The sequence below is a fragment of the Felis catus genome, chromosome C2 (genome assembly GCF_018350175.1).
Source record: "Felis catus isolate Fca126 chromosome C2, F.catus_Fca126_mat1.0, whole genome shotgun sequence".
In the NCBI taxonomy this organism is placed as follows: domain Eukaryota; kingdom Metazoa; phylum Chordata; class Mammalia; order Carnivora; family Felidae; genus Felis; species Felis catus.
In genome coordinates, this window is record NC_058376.1 from 132792350 (window position 1) to 132813536 (window position 21187).

Genomic DNA, 21187 nt, shown 5'->3' on the forward strand with positions numbered 1-21187 from the left:
TTTATAGTTACAATGGAATACTACTCAGCAACAGAAAAGAACTGTTAATACCATGCCACAACATGTGAGATTCAAAATAATTATGCTGAGTGAAAAAATGCCAGACAAAAGGAAGACATATTGTATAATCTCATTTATATAAAGCTCTAGAAAATACAAATTAATCTGTAGTGATACAAAGCAAATCAGAGGTTATGGAGGGGCAAATGGAATCTTTTGGAAGTGATGGAAGCATTAGCTACCTTGATTATGGTGAGGGTTTCATAGGTATATGTATATGTCAAAATTTATGAAACAGTGTAATTTAAATATATGTAATTCATTGTATATCAATTATACCTCACTAAAACCTAAAAAAAAGAAAAAAAAAAAAAGGCTGAGGTACTAGCTGAGACTAACAGACCAATTAGTAACTTTAGCTCTGTCTAAAATTTTGGACAGAATTTATGCCATTTTTGTTTTACTACCTAACATATTACTTATATACAGTTATAAGTATAAAAACTCATCAGCATTATTTCAGACTATGCAAGTAAAAGTACCTGATCTCTATTAAAAATATCACAGTTGGGGTACCTGGGTAGCTCAATCAGTTAAGTGTCCGACTCTTGGTTTCAGCTCAGGTCATGATTTCACAGTTCCTGAGTTTGAGCCCCGCGCTGGGCTCTGTACTGACAGTGCGGAGCCTACTTGGGATTCTCTCTCTCCCTCTCTTTCTGCTCCTTTCTGAGCATGTGTGCACACACTCTCTCTCCCTCTCTCAAAATAAATAAACTTTAAAAAAAACATATCACTGTTTACCCAACATCTATTTATTTATACATGTCCAGTAAAATTGCTTCAAAGAACTAAGAGGACATTTAGTCTATTTGGAAAGATGATAATTTAATACTTTATAATAAATATAAACATTCCAAAAATTTTGCATGTCCACTGAAGCAGAATTTTTGTTTTCTTGGTGAAAAGATCTCAATTTATTTCCAATTAGCAAGATTTAAAATAATCCAAATGCTCTCTAAAAGGGGACTAGTTAAATAAATTACATTATAAACAATGGAAAATGATGTGGCTATAAAGAAAAATGAGAAGTTCTCATTACTAATATGGACTAATATACTACATTCCCAATATATATTCCCCAAATAAACTGGAGATGAAAAATGAAAGATGCAGAATGTGTATATGCTAAATAAAAAAAAAATACATGAATGGAATATAAAAATAAGTCACCATCAGTCTCTAGCTGCAAAAACAGCTAGTTTCATTAGATAATACCTTCTTTGTTTCAGAATCTTCCAAAGCCATTTATAGTCACAATGACAGGATGTAAACTCATTTAAGATCTTGGGGGAAAACTGACCATTGGTGAAGAAAATTTAAAAATCTGAGGCTAGATGCTAGAAGCACTGGCAAGAATAGAGGAGAGGTGCCATCTCTAGGCACCTAGAAACTATAGAGGAATTCTCTCCTGGGTGTTAACTGAGTTGGTTCCTTGCTCTTCTTCACTCCCCCCCTTACTACTCGATGTTCCATGGAAGCCAGCTAGAAGTTGGGTGGGTACACTTGAGAAGGGGTTGAAGGGTTGGTCACAGGTTCCATTACTAATTACTGTAAGTAGCTAAAAAAGACCATGTGCACATGTACAATTTTGGGGCAGAGAGTGCACATGACCTCAAGTAACGGAGTGAAGAGGTTTTAAGAACTTAGAACACCAACAGTGTGGTATACTGACAGCCAGCAGAAGTGACATGTGGCCACAAGAAAGACTGGTTAAAGATTAGAGCATTTCTTGTTACTTTCCAGAAAAGACTAGAGAACACAGTGAAGGATGGGGGTGGGTAGAATTCAGGCAACCTGTGTAAACTTAGGGTTTACTACTTTGTGTTAACTGCCAACAATATTATTATAATAATAACGAAAACTAATGATCTGTTTGTATGATGTGTATATATAGATTTGCTGAGCACTTCATCTGACAAAGTAAAATCAACATCATTTCAATGATCCCAGAAAGTACTTTTGAAAGCTTAAAGATGTTAATAATTTGGAAGGCTATTTTGGCAAATCAATCCCAAAATAATTTGAATGACAAAGCTAAATTCAGAAGCTAATAAAATATCCAAGATAGCATTTTCAAAAATACTAAGTTATATGGTAGATATAGGGAAGATCTACTTATTGACTAGCTCTTAAATCAACTCTTTTGTGTTTAAAAAGGGTCACTCATAATCTAAGCATTCCTGTTTTGAATACTGAGAACAGCATTGGCTAAATCATAATTACCTCTAGTTTGGTATTATCTTGAATGACATTTTTATCCAGCCAAAAATTAAGACATCAGGGAGGCTTATGTAGTCACTCATTTGCAATGCTAACATTAACAGCACTTGGTATCATGAAAATTAGGAATCCACTTGAATTACAGTTTAAAAGATAGGAGTCCATAGAATCAACCTAACTTTTGGGGGGAAAATCCACTTCTTACCCATTACTGTTTTATGGCACTATTTGACAAAAGAAAAAAACTATTTCTCTCTCTCCAATTTACTTTATTTTCCCAGTTACTATCAAGTCTGACATGGGTTCAAATTCCTGTTCCTGCTATACTTACTGGTCCTGGAGATATTTAACCTTTCTGAATTGTAGTTTTGTTATCTATTAGTGGAATGGAAATGCTAACCTACCAACATTACAAGATTGTTGTATGAACTGAATCATAACATAAAAAGATTTAGGCATATCACTGTCTCTGAAATAAAATTCTATAATTAACACCAATTTCTATCACTCTGGACACAGGAAAACAATTTCTTTGTGTAGAAGTAATTTTCTGACAAAGTCAGACCTTTCCTCTGAAATATGTTATTGATATTTTAGACTAAATTATTTGGACTCTACAATAGGGCATTAAGTTTTACTAAATCCTCGGGAAAGGAAATAATAATAATTATTATTTTGGCTACCTATATTTTTTTTTAATTTTTTTTTTCAACGTTTATTTATTTTTGGGACAGAGAGAGACAGAGCATGAACGGGGGAGGGGCAGAGAGAGAGGGAGACACAGAATCAGAAACAGGCTCCAGGCTCCAAGCCATCAGCCCAGAGCCTGACGCGGGGCTCGAACTCACGGACCGCGAGATCGTGACCTGGCTGAAGTCGGATGCTTAACCGACTGCGCCACCCAGGCGCCCCTTGGCTACATATATTTAGAAATACAAATGAAACCTTCTGGGCAAAAGCAGGAGGTCATTCAAGGTCATTCAGAATTTTTAGACCATCTTAAAAATTTTTTTTAAAATGTTTATCTGATTTAATTTTGAGAGGCGTGCAGGGGAGGGGGCAGAGAGAGGCTTGAAAGCAGGCTCTGTGCTAACAGACAGCCTGATGTGGAGCTCAAATTCATGAATGTAAGATCATGACCTGAGTTCTGAGCCCAAGTTGGATGCTTAACCCCTTAATCTACTGAGCCACCCAGGCACACCTTAGAGCATCTTAAATTTGGAGTGGCAAACACCCTGAAAGCCATTATTGTAATCCACACATTTTATAACAAAAGAGAGCCTCAAAGAACTTAAATGGATTTGCTCAAGTAGTATATATAGGTAATAAGGTAAGAAAACAGGAGTACTTAGGTCTAATAACTTAAATTCCAATTGTTCTTTACACTATATATACATACCACTCTGCTTTCATAAATTTTTGACAGTATCACCTTTTTGATTAACAGTGTTTCTTCCATAACCAGGTAACTTATTTTTCTAAAAGTTTGCTACTTCAACTGCTTCTAGGCAATCAAAAATCTTCTATTAGGTTACTACCTAAACAACTATTTCCCCTTTATGCCTTCCTATGAAAATGCAAATTTTCTCCACATATGGAATGGTAATATAACCAGTGATGATAAGCCTCTATTCTTGTCCCAGGGGATGAACCAGGTGAAAAACAATGACTAATCTAAGCAAAACGCTAATCCCATTCTACCTTTGCTGGTGGGTTGGTTTAGAGTAAGCCAGGAACCAATCCAATCTCAGGGGGAGTTTGGAGGGGATTTGGAAAAAGATAGTTTTGCTTGATTAAAAATACAAAGAAAAAGGAAACTTACAGGGAGAGTCCCCTTTCCATTTCTTTGGCTGTGTGTCATAAGCACAAAATGCATCAGTCATCTCTACTAGGAGAAGAAAGCTGAAAGCCTCACAGAGCCACTCACCCAGAGCTCTGACAGTACGATCTTAACCAACCAAACTGCCTTGCTCTAGAGTAAATTATTATAAAAGCAATAAACCTGTATTTAGTTAGGCACTCAATTACTTGTGGCCCAAAGCCTCCAAATATGAAACTCCAACATTTTTAAAAATTCATTTGAGAGAGAGAGAGAGAGAGAGAGAGAGAGAAGAGAGAAGAGAGAAGAGAGAGAGCATACGCATGAGCAGGAGAGAAGCAGGGAGAGAGAATCCCAAGCAGGCTCTATGCTGCTAGTGCAGAGTCCGATACAGGACCCAAACTCAGGAACTGTTAGATCATGACCTGAGCCAAAATCAAGAGCTGGACATTTAAGCAACTGAGCCACCAGAACTCCAGCATTTTCTAGTGAAATCATCTTACCTAAGCCTCTACAACAGAAGACTTCCTTCTCAACCAAATAATACACATGTATTTTAAATTAAGAGTTTTGTTAAAAATCAATTTAGGTATGTTACTAAGAAAAATGCTATTTGGTGATTCACAGTATCCAAAACTTCAGGACATGACTGAAGAAACTAAAATAAATCTAAAAAAATACAATGTTCATTTAACAGTACAGAAACAAATCTGAATTTGTATACCCATTCTAAAAACTGATAAAAACAACTTCAAAAACTGTAAGTTTCAAAGAGATGTTATTCTCAATTACTTATTTAAATAAAATTATTTTTAAAAAAACACCACTGTCATACTGACATAAAGCTTAAACATACTTTATTACCTATCAACAATCACAGATTTAACTCAGATCACAGATTTAACAAATTGTAAAATTATGACAATACTCTCAACTACTAAGAGTCACATGAGAAAAGACGTAAAAGCAGCTGTAGAATAACTTATTAAAAACCCATGAATCACTGAAGACTACTGAAGTCACCCACCCTCAAGAAAAGCCTACTGATTTGAAGTACTAACCTTTTAGTTCTGCCCTAAGTCACAGTAAGGGCACCAGCTAGGAGATGTTAAGAAATGGTGGTTATTATGGAAAGAGCCTAAATGTCCATCAACTGATGAATGGATAAAGAAATTGTGGTTTATATACACAATGGAGTACTACGTGGCAATGAGAAAGAACGAAATATGGCCCTTTGTAGCAACATGGATGGAACTGGAGAGTGTGATGCTAAGTGAAATAAGCCATACAGAGAAAGACAGATACCATATGTTTTCACTCTCATGTGGTTCCTGAGAAACTTAACAGAAACCCACGGGGGAGGGGAAGGGAAAAAAAAAAAAAGAGGTTAGAGTGGGAGAGAGCCAAAGCATAAGAGACTCTTAAAAACTGAGAACAAACTGAGGGTTGATGGGGGGTGGGAGGGAGGGGAGGGTGGGTGATGGGTATTGAGGAGGGCACCTTTTGGGATGAGCACTGTGTGTTGTATGGAAACCAATTTGACAATAAATTTCATATATTGAAAAAAAAAAAGAAGTGGTGGTTAAAAGCAAGTAAAGAAAGGAATCTATAAGTAGAGGCTAAAAATCATAAATGTTTGGGGGTGACACACTAATGACACATACACAATAGTTTCCAAGGACATCACAGTAGAATAAACTTATGCTCAAGATGATTCTGAGTAATTTTTAAAAATTTAAAATAATTTGATCAATACAGCAGAAAACAGTGTTGGCTATGAGACTTCATAATGACAGGGAAATTAATCATGGTAAGTAGCATTATAGTCCAAACTTTCTCACCAAGATAAGATTTGTTAGTACTATTAAGAAAACTAGCAAACAAACCCAAAAAACTAGAGTTCAACAGAACAGAAAGCCATTTTTTTCCTTTTCATTAACTCTATACCCCTGTAACTATTTTCTGTCCTAAGAAAAAAATAGACTCTTCAGAACACCCCAATTAGGTAAAGTAACAAGGCACTCCATTTAAAATAAATAAATATATCCTGAATTAGGTGCATGTTTCCAATAAATACAAATTTAAAGGCAATTCATTTAGGAAGGTTTAAAAAAAATGTAGTAATAGCATTTTGATCACTCTAATGTTAGAATGAACCATTTTAGCTAAAGATTAAATTTATTTTGATAATCCAACTTTTAAAAGATCAATACTTTTTATATCTACTTAACATTATCACAGTAGTACTGTATGAAAGAATGAAAGAAAGATGAGAGCTTGAGATGACCTTGCAGGCTTTTGCAGAACTACCAATCATTTTAGGTCATCTGTTTTGGTGTTGCTATGGCAACTTTATGAATCATGACCCCCTCACCACAATAATTCAGAGGACTGAATTATGTATGAAGAATGTACTGTCAACATGTTTCCCGTAAAAATATACACATTAATGAATTAGATCTTACTATAGTAAATTATATATCTTTAGCCTCAATTCAGTAAATTAAAGAAACTACTGGCCACTAGAGAAACAGAAAATTATCCATATGCCCAATCTGTATAAAACTGTCTCTCATGTCAATCCTGAATGTCAAATCCACTACATCTTTCAGTTTGGAGACTTTTCAAACAATATGTCTTTCTTTACTGAGAGGCTCAAACAGATGAGTCTCTGTATAATGCTTACCATACTTATTTACAGAAAACAAATTCGATCTCATAATCAAATCAGATATATTATAAACTTAATAGAAATGTTTTTTAGAGTTCACAAAAAAGAACCCTCATCTAAAATGCACACAAGTATTTAACAGTCAAATGTCACGATGTCTACAACTTACTTTCAAATGGATTCAGCAAAAGAAAAAACCGTATGTGTCTATATATAAAATATGTGTAAATATGAGAGGGAAAGCAAATGTGGCAAAATGTTCTCACTGCTGGATCTACGTGGAGTGTATGTGGGTATTCAGAATATTGTTTCAACTTTTCTGTAAAATATTCCCAAGTAAAAAGCTGTGGAAACAAAGGACCCTCACTGGTTCCTAGTCCTCTTGTGTTAGTTTTTACCCTGAATATACACCCAGTCCCCTTCTTTTGAGGCAATTACTTCAAGACCCTCTGCCCTCATTTAAAACAACTGTTACAGAACTGTTACGTCTTTTTTAACAAAATCATAATTCTAGAAAAGAGTTTTTATAAGTAGATTTAAAGGCCAGTATCAGTGAATTAATTGTTTTACCTGAAAGTTAACATCTTCTTTCTTAAATATTAGTGCTCGAACTTCATCAGGATCTCCATTAAATATAGCTTGCACCAGTGATGGCTAAAATACAAGAGAGTAATAAAAATATTAATCACACTGCATGGATAATTCTAAAGATATTTCCACATAATTTTTAAACCTAAAATTTTTCTTCTCTTTAGCAACAATAATTTGTTTTTGACATTAACCAATACTTTTATTGAGTCAAATTGTATGAAAGTACAGGATTCCTCCTTGAATAAAAAAGGCCTAATTAAAAAAAAAAATAAATTCAGTATGGCCAAAATTAGGTAGTACAATAAACACAATCAAACCTGAGTAGAAGCCTTTTGTTTATATATATGGTAAAAACAAAGTCTCTTCCAAATACAAGTGTGACATCTCAACATCTACTTGTGGGACATAAGTTGTCAAACAAGCCATTGCCAGGCCACAATGATGCCCATGAAGGCAGGCCTTTTTGAAAAGTTCTGTTTGGGGCATTCAATAACTTGCATGGGTTAGCATTACCTGTTATACAGATTTAAATCCGAAGAAAGAAAATCTGGCAATTGATGAAAATCACTACTATTCAAAGACCAAAAAATAGCATATACCTGAATAACACGAAGAGGCAAACACATGCATGTCTAAATATAACAATTTCTTAATCAACAACAGTCTCTTTGATAAGGTATCATATTATACTAGTCAAACAAACCAATTGACAACAGCATCAAAAATAAGGTTAAGGAAGTCTGATCCTTTTTCATATAAAAGTGCTGCATGTAAATACATAAAATTCATTACAGAAAAGGTTGTGCCTCGGTGTTGCTAGCAGTAGTAAACCTTTCCTAAAACATACAGTTCCTCATTCTCATTACATCATTTTTTAAAACCACAAAATGAAAACAGAAACGTGGTTGCCAGAACTACAATTCTCAAATTATTTTTTAAAAAGTCTTTGTAAGAGAGTAATACATAGTAAGGAAAGTCTGAGAATGTTAGCTAAACATCTGAAGAAGTAAAAACCAAAACTGTGTCCATTTTATACACAAGTAATACTGATCATATTTACATACCTATACTGCTTTTATTTGGGTTTTTAATAAAACTAGTGGAAGCCACCTTATGTTTATTCTTAAAAGATAAAATTTACCCCATTAGTTCAGTAGAAGATAATAAACATAAACTCTCATATCTTACCAATACACTTCCAGAAGGTGGTGGTGAATGTAGGGATTTATTTTCCTGTGGCAATTTAGAAATGAATGCAGGAGATTCATCTTCTACCTCCTCCAAAACAACAATACACACTCGACTCATTCGCTCTTTTAAAACACTAAATTCCAAGCTATGTGATAAAAGTCACAGTTGGAAGAGCACAAATAGTTTTTCCTCCTCTTCTGTACAACACTTAGGATCATTCTCTGAACAGCGCAGCTGGTTTTTTAAAGTTAGTAAGTACTATCAGAAAAACTGAAGTTTAAAATTATGACTACATAACATAACTTCCTAAAAACAACAAAATTCTGTTATTTTCTGTTGGGTTACCGTAATACTTAAAAGAAATTTCATATCAACATGTCACTAACTAAAACGGAGTCCAGTACAAGCTCATCTAAAAATATTTTTCCCTTTCCAAAATAATCATATTGCTCTCTGTCTCACAGAAATTTACTTGCATAAAAAGATTATTGTTTGGGGTGACAACACCACACAATACAGAATGAAATGAGAAACAACTACTGTGACAGAGAGGATTACAGCTATACCCACTCTTGCCTGCAAGGTCATATAGTTACCAGTAGCTGACTTGCTTATAATTGGAAAAAAAAAAAAAAAATCTCACTATTCTGTTTCCACTTCTAATCTGTCTTCATTTCTTCAGCTTCTGGTTTAAAGCAGATACTATCCAGAGGGAAAAAAAAATATCTAGAGCTCAGCATAAATTCTTAAAATGAAGCTCAGAGGTTGACAATTCTTTCTGTGTTTGGGAAAGAAAAAAAACAACAACACTCTGCATTAATAGCAAAGCTGCAGTACATTTACATGCGATGAGTCAGACCCCAAGAGACAATAGGACTCTTGGTACTAGAATACAGCTTGATTAATCCAGATATCCCATATAAAGAAGAAACACAGATAGCTTTATTCCCATCGATAGCATAAGCAAGGCAGAGCGTTCATTCTTTCTCCATCAGGCAGTTGTCTGTGGCTGCTCCAGCAAAAGGGCACAGCACCAGGCAGAAATAGTGTTAGCAGAGGATCCTAACGGAACAGGCAGGCTGCGAAGGAATTAGAAGGCATTTGAGCTCAAATTACTGCTTCAGGCTTTTCATTTAAAAAAAGAGAGAGAAAAGCCCAGTAGTTTATCATTCCAGTGTTTCCTTTGATCTCCACATGAATACAGCTTCCATTAAATAGTCTTCATTCACAGGAAAAAACAGCAGACTGTGCATCTTCTTTGAGCCAACTACTTTATTCAATCATCTGCTCTGTGCCAATATAGTTTCCTTCCACTGTGAAAACCGCTACAGTTATCCTTTTCAGTAGATTTCAGATGCTTTCCTGTTCCCCAGATGATCTTGCAAAACGGCCACTGATACCTCCAAATAGGTAGGTCCTTAAAAAATATCTACAGAACCTCAGGATCGGCCCCACAGAAGCATTCCAACTGAGCAACAGTCTGAATAGCAAAGACTGCAGAACCGCAGGATGAAATGCCTAGTAATGCTCACATGTTACACTTACCAGAGATCTGAGCTACTGCTCGGGGATGTAACTTCCTCTAGCAGGAGAAAAAAATAGTGCATTTGGACAGCCTTCACAATTAGAAGGTTCATGCCAGTTCTGTGACTAATCCAGATCAAACTGAAAAATTCTATAACTGAAAAATGAGTGCGCTTTTAACATTTTCCACTAAAAGCCACAAGGAAATCTGGTGTACTGCCTCTGCTGACTAACACTGGTTTTAGCAAGTAAACAATTCCAAACAGCTTAAGTGCTTTCGTATGTTACAATATAGCAAATGTTTAACCCTATAAATGACAACTGCAATAAGAATGTCTGCAGTGGACCCATAAAAGAGATGGAGAAATATTTTATGATAACAGAAAAACACAAATCTAAGATTTTATTTTTTTGCCCAGATCATTTTTAATATACCAGATGCATTTATTTTCAAAAATGCAAAAAAGCTTAAGCAAAGAAATTTAAGATTTACAATTTCTGTTGTTGAATTTAATCAATCATGTCATATTTTAAAGGAAAAAACCAAAAATTTCATAATGTAAAAATCCTAGCTCTAAGCTTCTGTGGATCATCTGAATTTCACTGAAGAAATTAAATAATTCCACCTTCCCATCTGGAAATGGAATAAAGCCTTAAATCCGTTAAATAGCGGCATAAAACTATTGTTTAATGCCCTAAGTATTCATTTTCTCTATGTCAAAAAGGCACGAGGTAACATAAAAAAGTCAGATGTTCCTTCCTCTATAAAATTAATTTCCCCAAAGCTACAAGGAAGTGTCAAAAACAACCAATCTATTGTAAGCTTTCCCTTCTTTCTCTATTTATTAAGCATGCGAGTTATTTTCTAACAGAAAAATTACAAATACTATGGTTTCCCTTCAATTTTTGTTCCTTCTCCTATCAACTAGCATTTTTTTTAAATTAAGGAACATAATAGCTATTTTTGAACATTTACGATGTGCTAATAAGTGCTGTACATTTTCATTTAAAACTCACAATAACCTTGCTATGTTTCCATATAATAGAGGGAAAAAACTGACTCAAAAATTAAGTATTTTATCCAGTCATACAAATTACTAAACTTGTGTCTAATTCCAAACACATGCTCTTTCTAATCTAGTCTGCTTCCACTGAGTGTACGCACTTGTGCACACACCCCCACCCCACTACTCTCTCAAGATCTTCGCAACCTATACTAGATTGTCAAAGTAATCTTAAAAAACAGGTAACCTATAATGGCTATGAAAAGTTAAGGTAACAAAGAATATACTATTTATTGTCATAATACTCCTAAACAAGTTATTTTTAAATGGGTATTTCAGGGCTAGTGTTACCTCATGTGTTTAAGCTAATTTACTTACCAAAACACAAAAAGAAAAAAAAATCCACATGATATGGATAATATAAGAAATGCCAGAATTTAAGAACAAAAACCATTAAATATCCATCTATTAAAGAACCTGTAATCCTAACATAATTGTACCAAGATACTGAAATATGCTAACAATTTGCAGAGTTGTATTTTAAAGTAAGCAAAATGGTTTTAAGCCAAATTAAAGACATGCAAATATTTTTGCATACAAAATGATGTTAACTATCTCCACATGACTAACTCAAAAATATCATCTTGATATATGAAATATGTTAAAATTAAATCACTGTGGTGACAATATCCTATACTCTGTCTTCAGGGGTTTTTTGCACCCCAAACAAAATCTCTTCTTATACAGACAATTTTAACTCGTTCCAAAGTATTCAATGTGTAAGTTCAGCTACTTAGACTTAAGCAGGTACATCCTATTTCTTGTCCTAGGTCAACTTCCGTACTTAGGTCTTTCCCAGCCAGAGAACAAGCTCTTTGAAGGCAGAGACTATGTTTACACACACACACACACACACACACACACACACACACACACACACACACACACACACACACACACACACACACAGAGTTTCCTTCTACTTTCTCCCACTTGTAAACAATTTCAATGAAATTAATTCTATTATGTCACAAGACTCTGGAATAGAGTGGTAAAATTATAAAGACAACAGGGGATTCATGTGTATATATTAAGAGTGTGTGTATATATATATACACTTACTTTAATCCAAAAACACAAGAGGCATTAAGGTATAGAAGTTGAGCAACTTAAAATGCAGAAGTTGACAGGATATAAACCAATGATACAGGATGACAGCTAAAATTAAGGCCTCAGGAGGTCAGCCTACCTGGAATTCAAATTCTGATTCCATTATTTATTAGTTGTGTCCTTGGGCAAGCTACTTAAATGCCCTGGGCCTAAATGTCTTTGCACTTATAAAATAAGAATAATAATCTTCAGAGATTTTTACCTAGGAGAAATACAATAATAGCACAGTGATTGAGAATGTAGGCTTTGTAGCCAAACTGCCTGTGTTCTAATCCAGTTTCTGCACTAACAAACCTAACCATGACCTTGAGCAAGTTACTTAATCTCGGTCTCACTTCAACATCTAATAAAGAACATTAACAGAATCTACTTTATAGTGTTATTCGGAGTGACGTTTAAAATAAAATGTAGATAATCTTATTATTATGGATATTTAGGGGAGTAGAATGATTTCCCATGTGAAGGTAGTGAGGAGAGGACTACTGTCGATTTCTCCCCCTACTGGTGAGATGATTCAGACTAATGTCTAGAGATCTCATTCAGTTGCTAAGTACACTCCCCTCACCCTACCCTTTCCAGGCTTCTGGAGAGACTGCTAGAAGCTTGTCTTAACACTGGAATAACCAAACAAGAATTAAGTAAGCATTACGGAGGGGAGGAAGGAGTAAACTTAGGCAAGAAGTAGGATTATGGGTTTTGCCATTCTTGAACATTCACTGTACTTTACAGTCTAAGGAAAGAGAACTGGCCCATGAGGTGCCTAGCTGGCTCAGTCAGTATAGCACAAGACTCTTGATCTCACAGTGGTGAGTTCAAGTCCCACATTGGGCATGAAGCCTACTTAAAAAAAAAAAAATGTAAAAAAAAAAAAAAAATTCATTAGGGCGCCTGGGTGGCTCAGTCGGTTAAGTGTCCGACTTAGGCTCAAGTCACGATCTCACAGTTCGTGAGTTCGAGCCCCGCATGGGGCTCTGTATTGACAGCTCTGAGCCTGGAGCCTGCTTCTGGTTCTGTGTCTCCCTCTCTCTCTGCCCCTCCCCCACTCATGCGCTCTGTCTCTTGAAAATGAATAAATGTTAAAAAAAAAAATTCCTGGCCCATGATATCCAATATAATCAAAGGAAGATGAAAAAACTGAGATAATTGCTGCACTATTTTTTATTATTTAAGTTAACAGCACCATATAGCACTGTTTTAAATCTTCTACTGAATGAGACAGACCCCTAATACAAGGAATTCACATCTTAAAGGAAAAAAAGACAGGTAAGTAACTATTTAAAACATTAGGAATGTACAAAGTATTTATGATAAAAAATTACTGACAAAGATAGTGCAAACTTAAGTTCAACAATTTTTTTTTCAATTGAACAATGGTAAGGGGATGTGATTTTTATCTTGAGGCATTTACTTTTTAAGCCAAATTAAGTTTTTAATAAGCCAATAAATTACAATTCTGACAACTTCATAATCCTTCCATTCTTTATACTAAAATGTATCCTATCAACAGCTTACTCCTACTCTTCACAGAATCACATAATGGAAAGCTGGTTTAAACCTTTGTTTAACGATAAAATATTTTAACATCGCAAAAGATTTTTTTTTTGGTTCCTAATTTTGTTACACCAAAAGTTTTTCGGACACATGAGATTTTTTCTTTCTGCATACAGATTCAATCCAAAGTTATCTTATCTCTTGAAAATCTGTGACCTCCATATTGATTATCATTGAATAGGAATTTTACTCAGGGTGGACAGAGCAGAGCATGCTAGTGTCTTAGTATTGAAAAATAAAAAGCTTGTGGTGAGAGATGGTAAGAAATGGATTTAAACCATGTTTCAGAAACATTTCTCATAGTTCAAGAATCCTGAACAATCTTCTTGAGCTAGGCCTCATCTGTCCATATATTTTAGAAAAATCCTATGAACAGATTTTAAAAGAAAATGGGGGAGAAGGAGGGGGGGAAATCTTAAATAGCTCTTGTTAGGTTATTGGTTAGCTTCCTCAGTATTAGTACAGCCACTGAAAAAATGACATTACATATTTAAAAACCGATGAATTCAAGATCCTTATAATACATGCAAATTAACTCTCTGCATGTAATATATTTACAAACTAGACCACTTTTTAAATGTTTACCCAACCATACTTCCAAAATGGCTGACAACCAATGTTATCCAATGATCTCAAGTGGTTTGACCCCACTGGTATATTATAATGGTATAATGAATCGTTACCCCTTCCATTAATACTATCATATACTGCATATTGTTAACATATATTAATGTTACCTATTATTATTCTGATGTGTTCTACTACGACCTATCTATATTCTGCATCCATTCTTCCCATATTCCATTTGCCCAGAAGACTTAATTTTTAGGTAAGTACAGGGCCTCCTAGAACAATGTCTATACTTCTCAGCCTCCCTTGTGGCTAGAAGCCACAAGACAAAGTTGTGACCAGCATTTTAAGTAGAGGTGTTGTGTGGCTTCCAGAAAACTGCCTATTCCTACAAGGACAAATGGTATATCCACCCTGCTTCCTGGAACATGGATGACTCACCACCATCTTAAACCAAATAAGGACCAGAGTTTAGGGTGATGGAACAGTATATTAGAGGGGATCTGGGTCCCTGAGGACTTTGTGGGACAGAACTGCCATAAAAGCCCTACCTAGACTGCCCACTTCCCAACTCTTATGTTACAAAGAGAAGTTCCACCTTGTATAAGTCTTTGTGATTTTTGAGTCTCTTTACTCAGAGCTGAAACTAACACTAAGTGGTAATCTTCTTCTTCCTCCAATCATCAATCAATGATCCATACTCCAGTACAGTATAGCTACTTAAATTTTCAAAAATTAAAATGGATTATAAACATTAACTGCAACAAACTGAAATAGAAATAACTAACCAGAAAACAGCTCAAAAAACAAATCCACTATATTAATCCGTGGAGGGAGAAGGAAACATATTTATCACAAATATTTTCATTTAATCCTCAATCACGTCTTGTGGATACTATTATCCAATTTATATATGGAAAGTAGAGGCTCAGTAACATCCAGTCAGACAATGACTCATCCATTCATCTGTATTTATTCATCATCTACTACGTGTCAGGCTTTCTGCTAGGCTAAGGAAACAAAATTATGAATAAACAGTCAATCCTTATTCTAATGGAGTTTACATACAAATAAATATTATATATTGCAAACTGCAATAAACTGTAGAAGGAAAAAATTTCTTGGAAAAAAACTAGGTCCACATGGCTACAGTAAGCAACTATGAGTAACTATGAGGAGCAGATGTAGTTGGGAGAAACAGTTAAACTCAGATTATACAGAACTTTGTAAGCCAAGTTATAAAGTTTGTATTTCCTAAGTGATTGAAAAGTCATTAGAAATTTTTAAGCTAGGCAGTCATGATGATTTGCTTTAAAAAGATTATGTGGCTTCAGTGTAGAGAACAAATTTGAGGAGAAGAAGGAAGCCAAAGGACTAGCTGAAATAATCCAGGAGACTGTTGAAATAATCCAAAGAGTGGGTAATCTGAACTAGGATGCTGGGCATGTAAATGCAGAGACTGAGATATATTTTAGAAATAGGATTTATAGGACATGCTAATAGACCGGATTCAGGAGTGAGGGAGAAGATGGTAACCACAAACAACTCCTAGGTGTTTTATGCAAGCAACTAGTGCTTGCAAGACTTTAAGCAATCTAGGCCTTCTTCAGTTTCCAAAGGTATTAAAATGAGTAATAAGACTTGTTCTATCATATCTAAGGACCCTTCAAGCTCTAAGTCGGTTCCAATCTTAATCCAAAATATGTATCTTAACATCTACTCTCATGATTTGAAAACAAAGTGTTAACAATCCTGAACTTGTCTAAATTCAAAGAGGAGTATAAAAAAGTTCCTAAAGGATGGTAAGATTGTGTTCCATATTACCCAAGATTCAGTACATTGAAATAATCTAAAAAATGTTTGGCAAAAATACCTTAATCTAAAACATTCAAAATTACAATAGCAACTAATTCAACAAATATTTCCTATTAACATTTCCACTCTACTATACACACACCAAGAGATTATGAAATGCCATATATCATCTCCACATTCAAAGACCTTATACAACCTAATGATTTTTTGGCTATGACACCAAAAGCACAGGCAACAAAGGCAAACAGAAACAAAAGGGACTACATCAAACTAAAAAGCTTCTGCACAGCAAAAGAAACTATCAACAAAATAAAAAGACAATCAAGGGAATGGGAGAAAATATCTTATCTGTAACCATATATATCCAATAATAAATTAATATTCAAACTATATAAAGAACACATACAACTCAATAGCAAAAATATATAAATAACCTTATTTTTTTAAGTGGGCAAAAAACCTAAATAAATATTTTTCTAAAGAAGGCCATACAAATGGCCACAGGTACATGAAAGGGCACTCTTGTGTTGATAAGGATGTGGAGAAAAGGGAACCCTTGCACACTGTTGGTTGAATGTAAATTGGTACAACCACCATCAAAAACAGTATGGCACTTCCTCAAAAAGTTAAATATAAAACTACTATCAGATCCTGCAATCTCACTTCTGGGTATACATCCACAAAAAATGAAACCAGTATCTCAAAGAGACATCTACCCTCCCATGTTCATTGCAACATTATTCACAAAGACAAGATATGGAAACAACCTAAGTGTCTGTCAAAGGATGAATGGATTAAAAAAAAAAAAAAATGTGTATGTATACACAATAGAGTATTATTCAGCCATAAAAATCAAAGAAATTCTGCCATTTCCTACAACATGGATGAACACAGAGGACATTTATGCTAATAAAATAAGCATAAATAAGCCAGACACAAAAAAACAAATACTGTATGATTCCTCTTACTTGAACTCCTAGAAACAGAGAGTCGAATGGTGGCTGCCAGGGGCTTGAAGGTAGAGATGGGGAAACTCTGGTCAAAAAGTACAAACTTTCAGTTTTAAGAATAGTAACTTTGGGAGATCTATACATACAGCTACAGTTAACGATACTGTACTGTATACTTCAAATCTACTGAGCGTATATCTTGTGTTCTTACCACAAAAGAAACAAAAAAGGTAACTATGAGAGGTGACGGATGTATTAATAAACATACTTTTAGCTTGATAGTAGTAACCATTTCACAATGGATATGTATTTCAAATTATCACATTGTACACCTTAAGTAATACAATTTTTACTTGTCAATTATACCTCAGTAAAGGGGGGGGGGGAACCTTATATAGCCTAAATGAGGTACACAAGAAAAATTAACCAATACAAGAACACAAGTGATAGTAAAAAGTAGTGTAAAAAGTAGTATATACAGAGACCTAAATATGAAGTATAAGAAAAACCTGCTACTAATTAAGTCATTGGTAATTAAGTCAATGGTCTAATTGTCCATTCTCTTAAAAAAATGATGGCTTTTATGAAACTGTTCATAAACTTCATTGTTGCTACTTTTTCCTGATTTATTGGAAGGGTGCTTTCTCAAACCAACAGTCAACTAGCTAGAATATCTAACCAAAACCTCCTCTTGACAATTACATTTCTAAGAAAATCGTTCAAACCATTTTATTTGTTAGTTTTATTTAACATTAATACTATTTACAGGGGCTTCTGGGTGGCCCAGTCAGTTAAGCACTGGCTCTTGATTTCAGCTCAGGTCATGATCTCACGGTTGGGGAGATCAAGCCCTGCAATAGGCTCTGTGCTGACAGCTGACAGCACAGATTCTCTGCCTAGGATTCTCTCTCCCTCTCTCTCTGCGCCTCCCCACTAGTGTGCACATTCTCTCTCTCTCTCCCTCCCAATAAATAAATAAATAAATAAATAAACATTTTAAAAAAACTATTTACAATGCCAGACTAATAGTTTAGTTACTCAAAGAGTAGACAAGTGCCAAACAGAAATAAAAAATAAGCCACATACTTTAAAATTTTCTAGTAAATACGTTTTAAAATGGTGAAAATTAATAATAGCAGTATTTTATGTAATTAAATAGATCCCAAATATTATCATTTCAGCTTGTAATCAATATAGTTATTGGATATTTTACATTTTTTATCACCTTCAAAATTTGTTGCATATTTTATACTTAAAGCATATCTCAATGTGAACATTAAATTTTCATTGGAAATAATAGATCTGTATTTAGAGATCAAAAAATTTACAGTTGAGAATGTAAATACATGTGCCTGAGTTGTTACAATCATATATATATTTTTTAACATTTACTCATTTTTTGAGAGACAGAGCATGAGTGGGGAAAGGGCAGAGAAAGAGAGAGACACAGAATCTGAAGCAGGCTCCAGGCTCTGAGCTGTCAGCCACCCAGGCACCCCACAAACATATTTTTTAAGTTCCAGTAACTAAATCATGTGTTCTTAAAATTTAGATTAAACTAAATCAAGAATTCAGTTCCTCAGTTACATTAGCCAGCCATATCGGCCTAGTGACTATCGTATTACACAACACTGGTTTAGACCTATAAAGACTAACTTTTTAAAAGTTTAACTGTTCTAGACAGAAACCTAAAATATGCTACCGACATCACTGTCTTACAGAAAAGAACATCGATTTTTATGATGGCTCAGAGTCAATAATATGAACATACACTGTTATTGTTAGCTTCATAGTAAAATAATCACAACAGCCTTAGTTGACTGTTCCTAAATATTTCTGTCATAACTTGAATGGTTCACTAGTTCTCTTTCTTTTCCCCTTTGTTTCTTCCCTAAAAACACATACATCTCTCTAATTTTTCACACTATTAGCCCTGGCTTGAAGGCAACAACATTATTTTCATATGAAACAAAGTACATGAACTTCTTAGGTCCCATTTTCTTCAGTATTCAAAGGTCTCTTCACATACACTAGGGTTCCATACAGAATTCATAAGTTGAAGTTAACAAAAGTTGACTAGCTATCTGTCAGCACATTACTTCATTTCTTTAGGCACCTTTGTTTTGCTGTTGAAGCAAATGAAATTGATCAAGTTGTTTTCAGTTCTGGCATTTTATAACTTTATGTCCCTTTTCTGATAAGAATAGGTTGATTCATGAAAGGAAGGTACCAAAAGTAGTGGTAGTGACCATCGATTAGATCTCTTCAATAAAATTGGCTCTGAGAAAAGAATAAGTTGGGTAATATTTAACCCAAAAAGGGCTAAGGGGAAAAAAGGCAAAGATCAAGATAAACACGTGGAAGGCTAAAGAACTTGATTTTCGAAAAAGAACTAACCAATCAAAAGATATGGTATGACTGAATGGATTTTAAAAAACCAAGATCCAGGGCTCCTGGGTGGCTCAAGTTGGTTAAGTGTCCGACTCTTTAATTTCGGCTCAGGTCATGATCTCACAGTTTGTGAGTTTGAGCCCTGTATCAGGCTCTGTGCTGTCAGCTTGGGATTCTGTCTCCCTCTTCCTCTCTTCCTCTTTCTCTCTCTCTCTCCCTCCCTCCCTCTCCCCCTCCCCATAAATAAATAAACATTAAAAAAAAAGATCCAACTCTATGTGGTCTACAAGAGACTAACTTTAGATTTAAGGGCACATGTAGCCTGAAAGTGAAGGGATGGAAAAGGTATTCCGTGTAAATGGTAACAAAAAAAAGAACAGTGTGGCTAAACTTCATCAGACAAAATAGACTCTAAGTCAAAAAGTGTCAAATGGGACAAAGGACTCTATATAATGACAAAACTAGGAAGAGAAATACACACACCAACATTAGAGCATCTAAATAGATTTAGCAAACACTGACAGAACTAAAGGAAAAACTTAACAGCAATATAATAATAGTAGCAGACTTCAATATCCCATTTTCAATAATGGATAGAACATATGACAGGTAATCAACAAGAAAATAGTTGGCTTGAACACTATAGACCAAATGGGCTTAACAGAACATTCCACCCAACAGTAGCAGAATACACATTGTTCTCAAGCACACAAAGAACATTCTCCAGGATAAGTTGACATCTTAGGTCACAAAACAAATTTCAACAATTTTAAGAAGAAATCATACCAAATATCTTTTCTGACCAAAACAGAATGAAACTAGCAATCCATAGCAAAAGGAATACTGGAAAAATAATGTGTGTAAATTAAATAACACACTCTTGAAAAACCAACAGATCAAAGAAGAAATCAAAAGGCAAGTTAGAAATATCTCAGTATCTAGAGACAAAAACAGAAACACAACATACCAAAACTTATGGGATGTAAAAAAAAAGCAGTACTAAGAGGGAAGTTTATTTTGATAAACACCTATATTAAAAAAGAAAGACCTCAATGTCAGGCACAGGGTTGGCACTAAACTTAGGTCTCTGGAATTTTATTCCAGATTTCTGGGGTCATTTCATTCACCCATACTTTCATTCATTTCTTCATTCAATAAACACTTATTGAACAACTATTACACACAAAATAAAGATAACATTATAGTTAAAAGTGCCAACTTTGAAACCATATTGCATAAGTTATCATTCAGATGATACTTTGCAGGAAAAGAAAAAAGTCAAACAATGGGAAGTAGAAAGAGCAAAAAGTAAACCTCTTCTTTTCTACCAATATTTTTTAGCTGTGTGACCTTTATTAAGTCATATAGCCTCTTTGTATCTGTTTCCCCAAATTTAAGTGAGAATAATGATGGAGCCTCATAAGATTGTTGAGAACACATGAAAGGGGCTTAAAACATCTTGTACTATAAAAATGGTAGCTACTAAAAAAAAAAAGAAAAGAAAGACCTCAAATAACCTAACTTTACACCTGAAGGAGCTAGAAAAATCAGCAGCTAAACCCAAAGTTAGCAGAAGGAAGAAAATAATGATTAGAGCAGAACTAAATGAAATAAGGGGAAAAAAAGCTGGATTGGTTATTTGAAAATATTAAATTGTCAA

General features: G+C 34.6%; 1 protein-coding gene across 8 annotated transcripts in view; it reads right to left on the reverse strand.

The window, feature by feature from the left end:
- Window positions 1-21187, reverse strand: part of ANKRD28 (ankyrin repeat domain 28) — a 202150-nt gene that overhangs the window by 114691 nt on the left and 66272 nt on the right. For 4 of the 8 annotated variants that reach the window (XM_045037635.1, XM_045037633.1, XM_045037631.1 and 1 more), the window contains one exon: window positions 7341-7424. In XM_045037635.1, coding sequence (XP_044893570.1) covers window positions 7341-7354 — 14 coding nt within the window. In that variant the 5' untranslated portion in view covers window positions 7355-7424. Of the gene's footprint in view, window positions 1-7340; window positions 7425-8549; window positions 10089-21187 lie in introns of those variants that run through there. The other 4 variants (XM_045037630.1, XM_006936434.5, XM_045037634.1 and 1 more) reach the window with 4 other exon arrangements.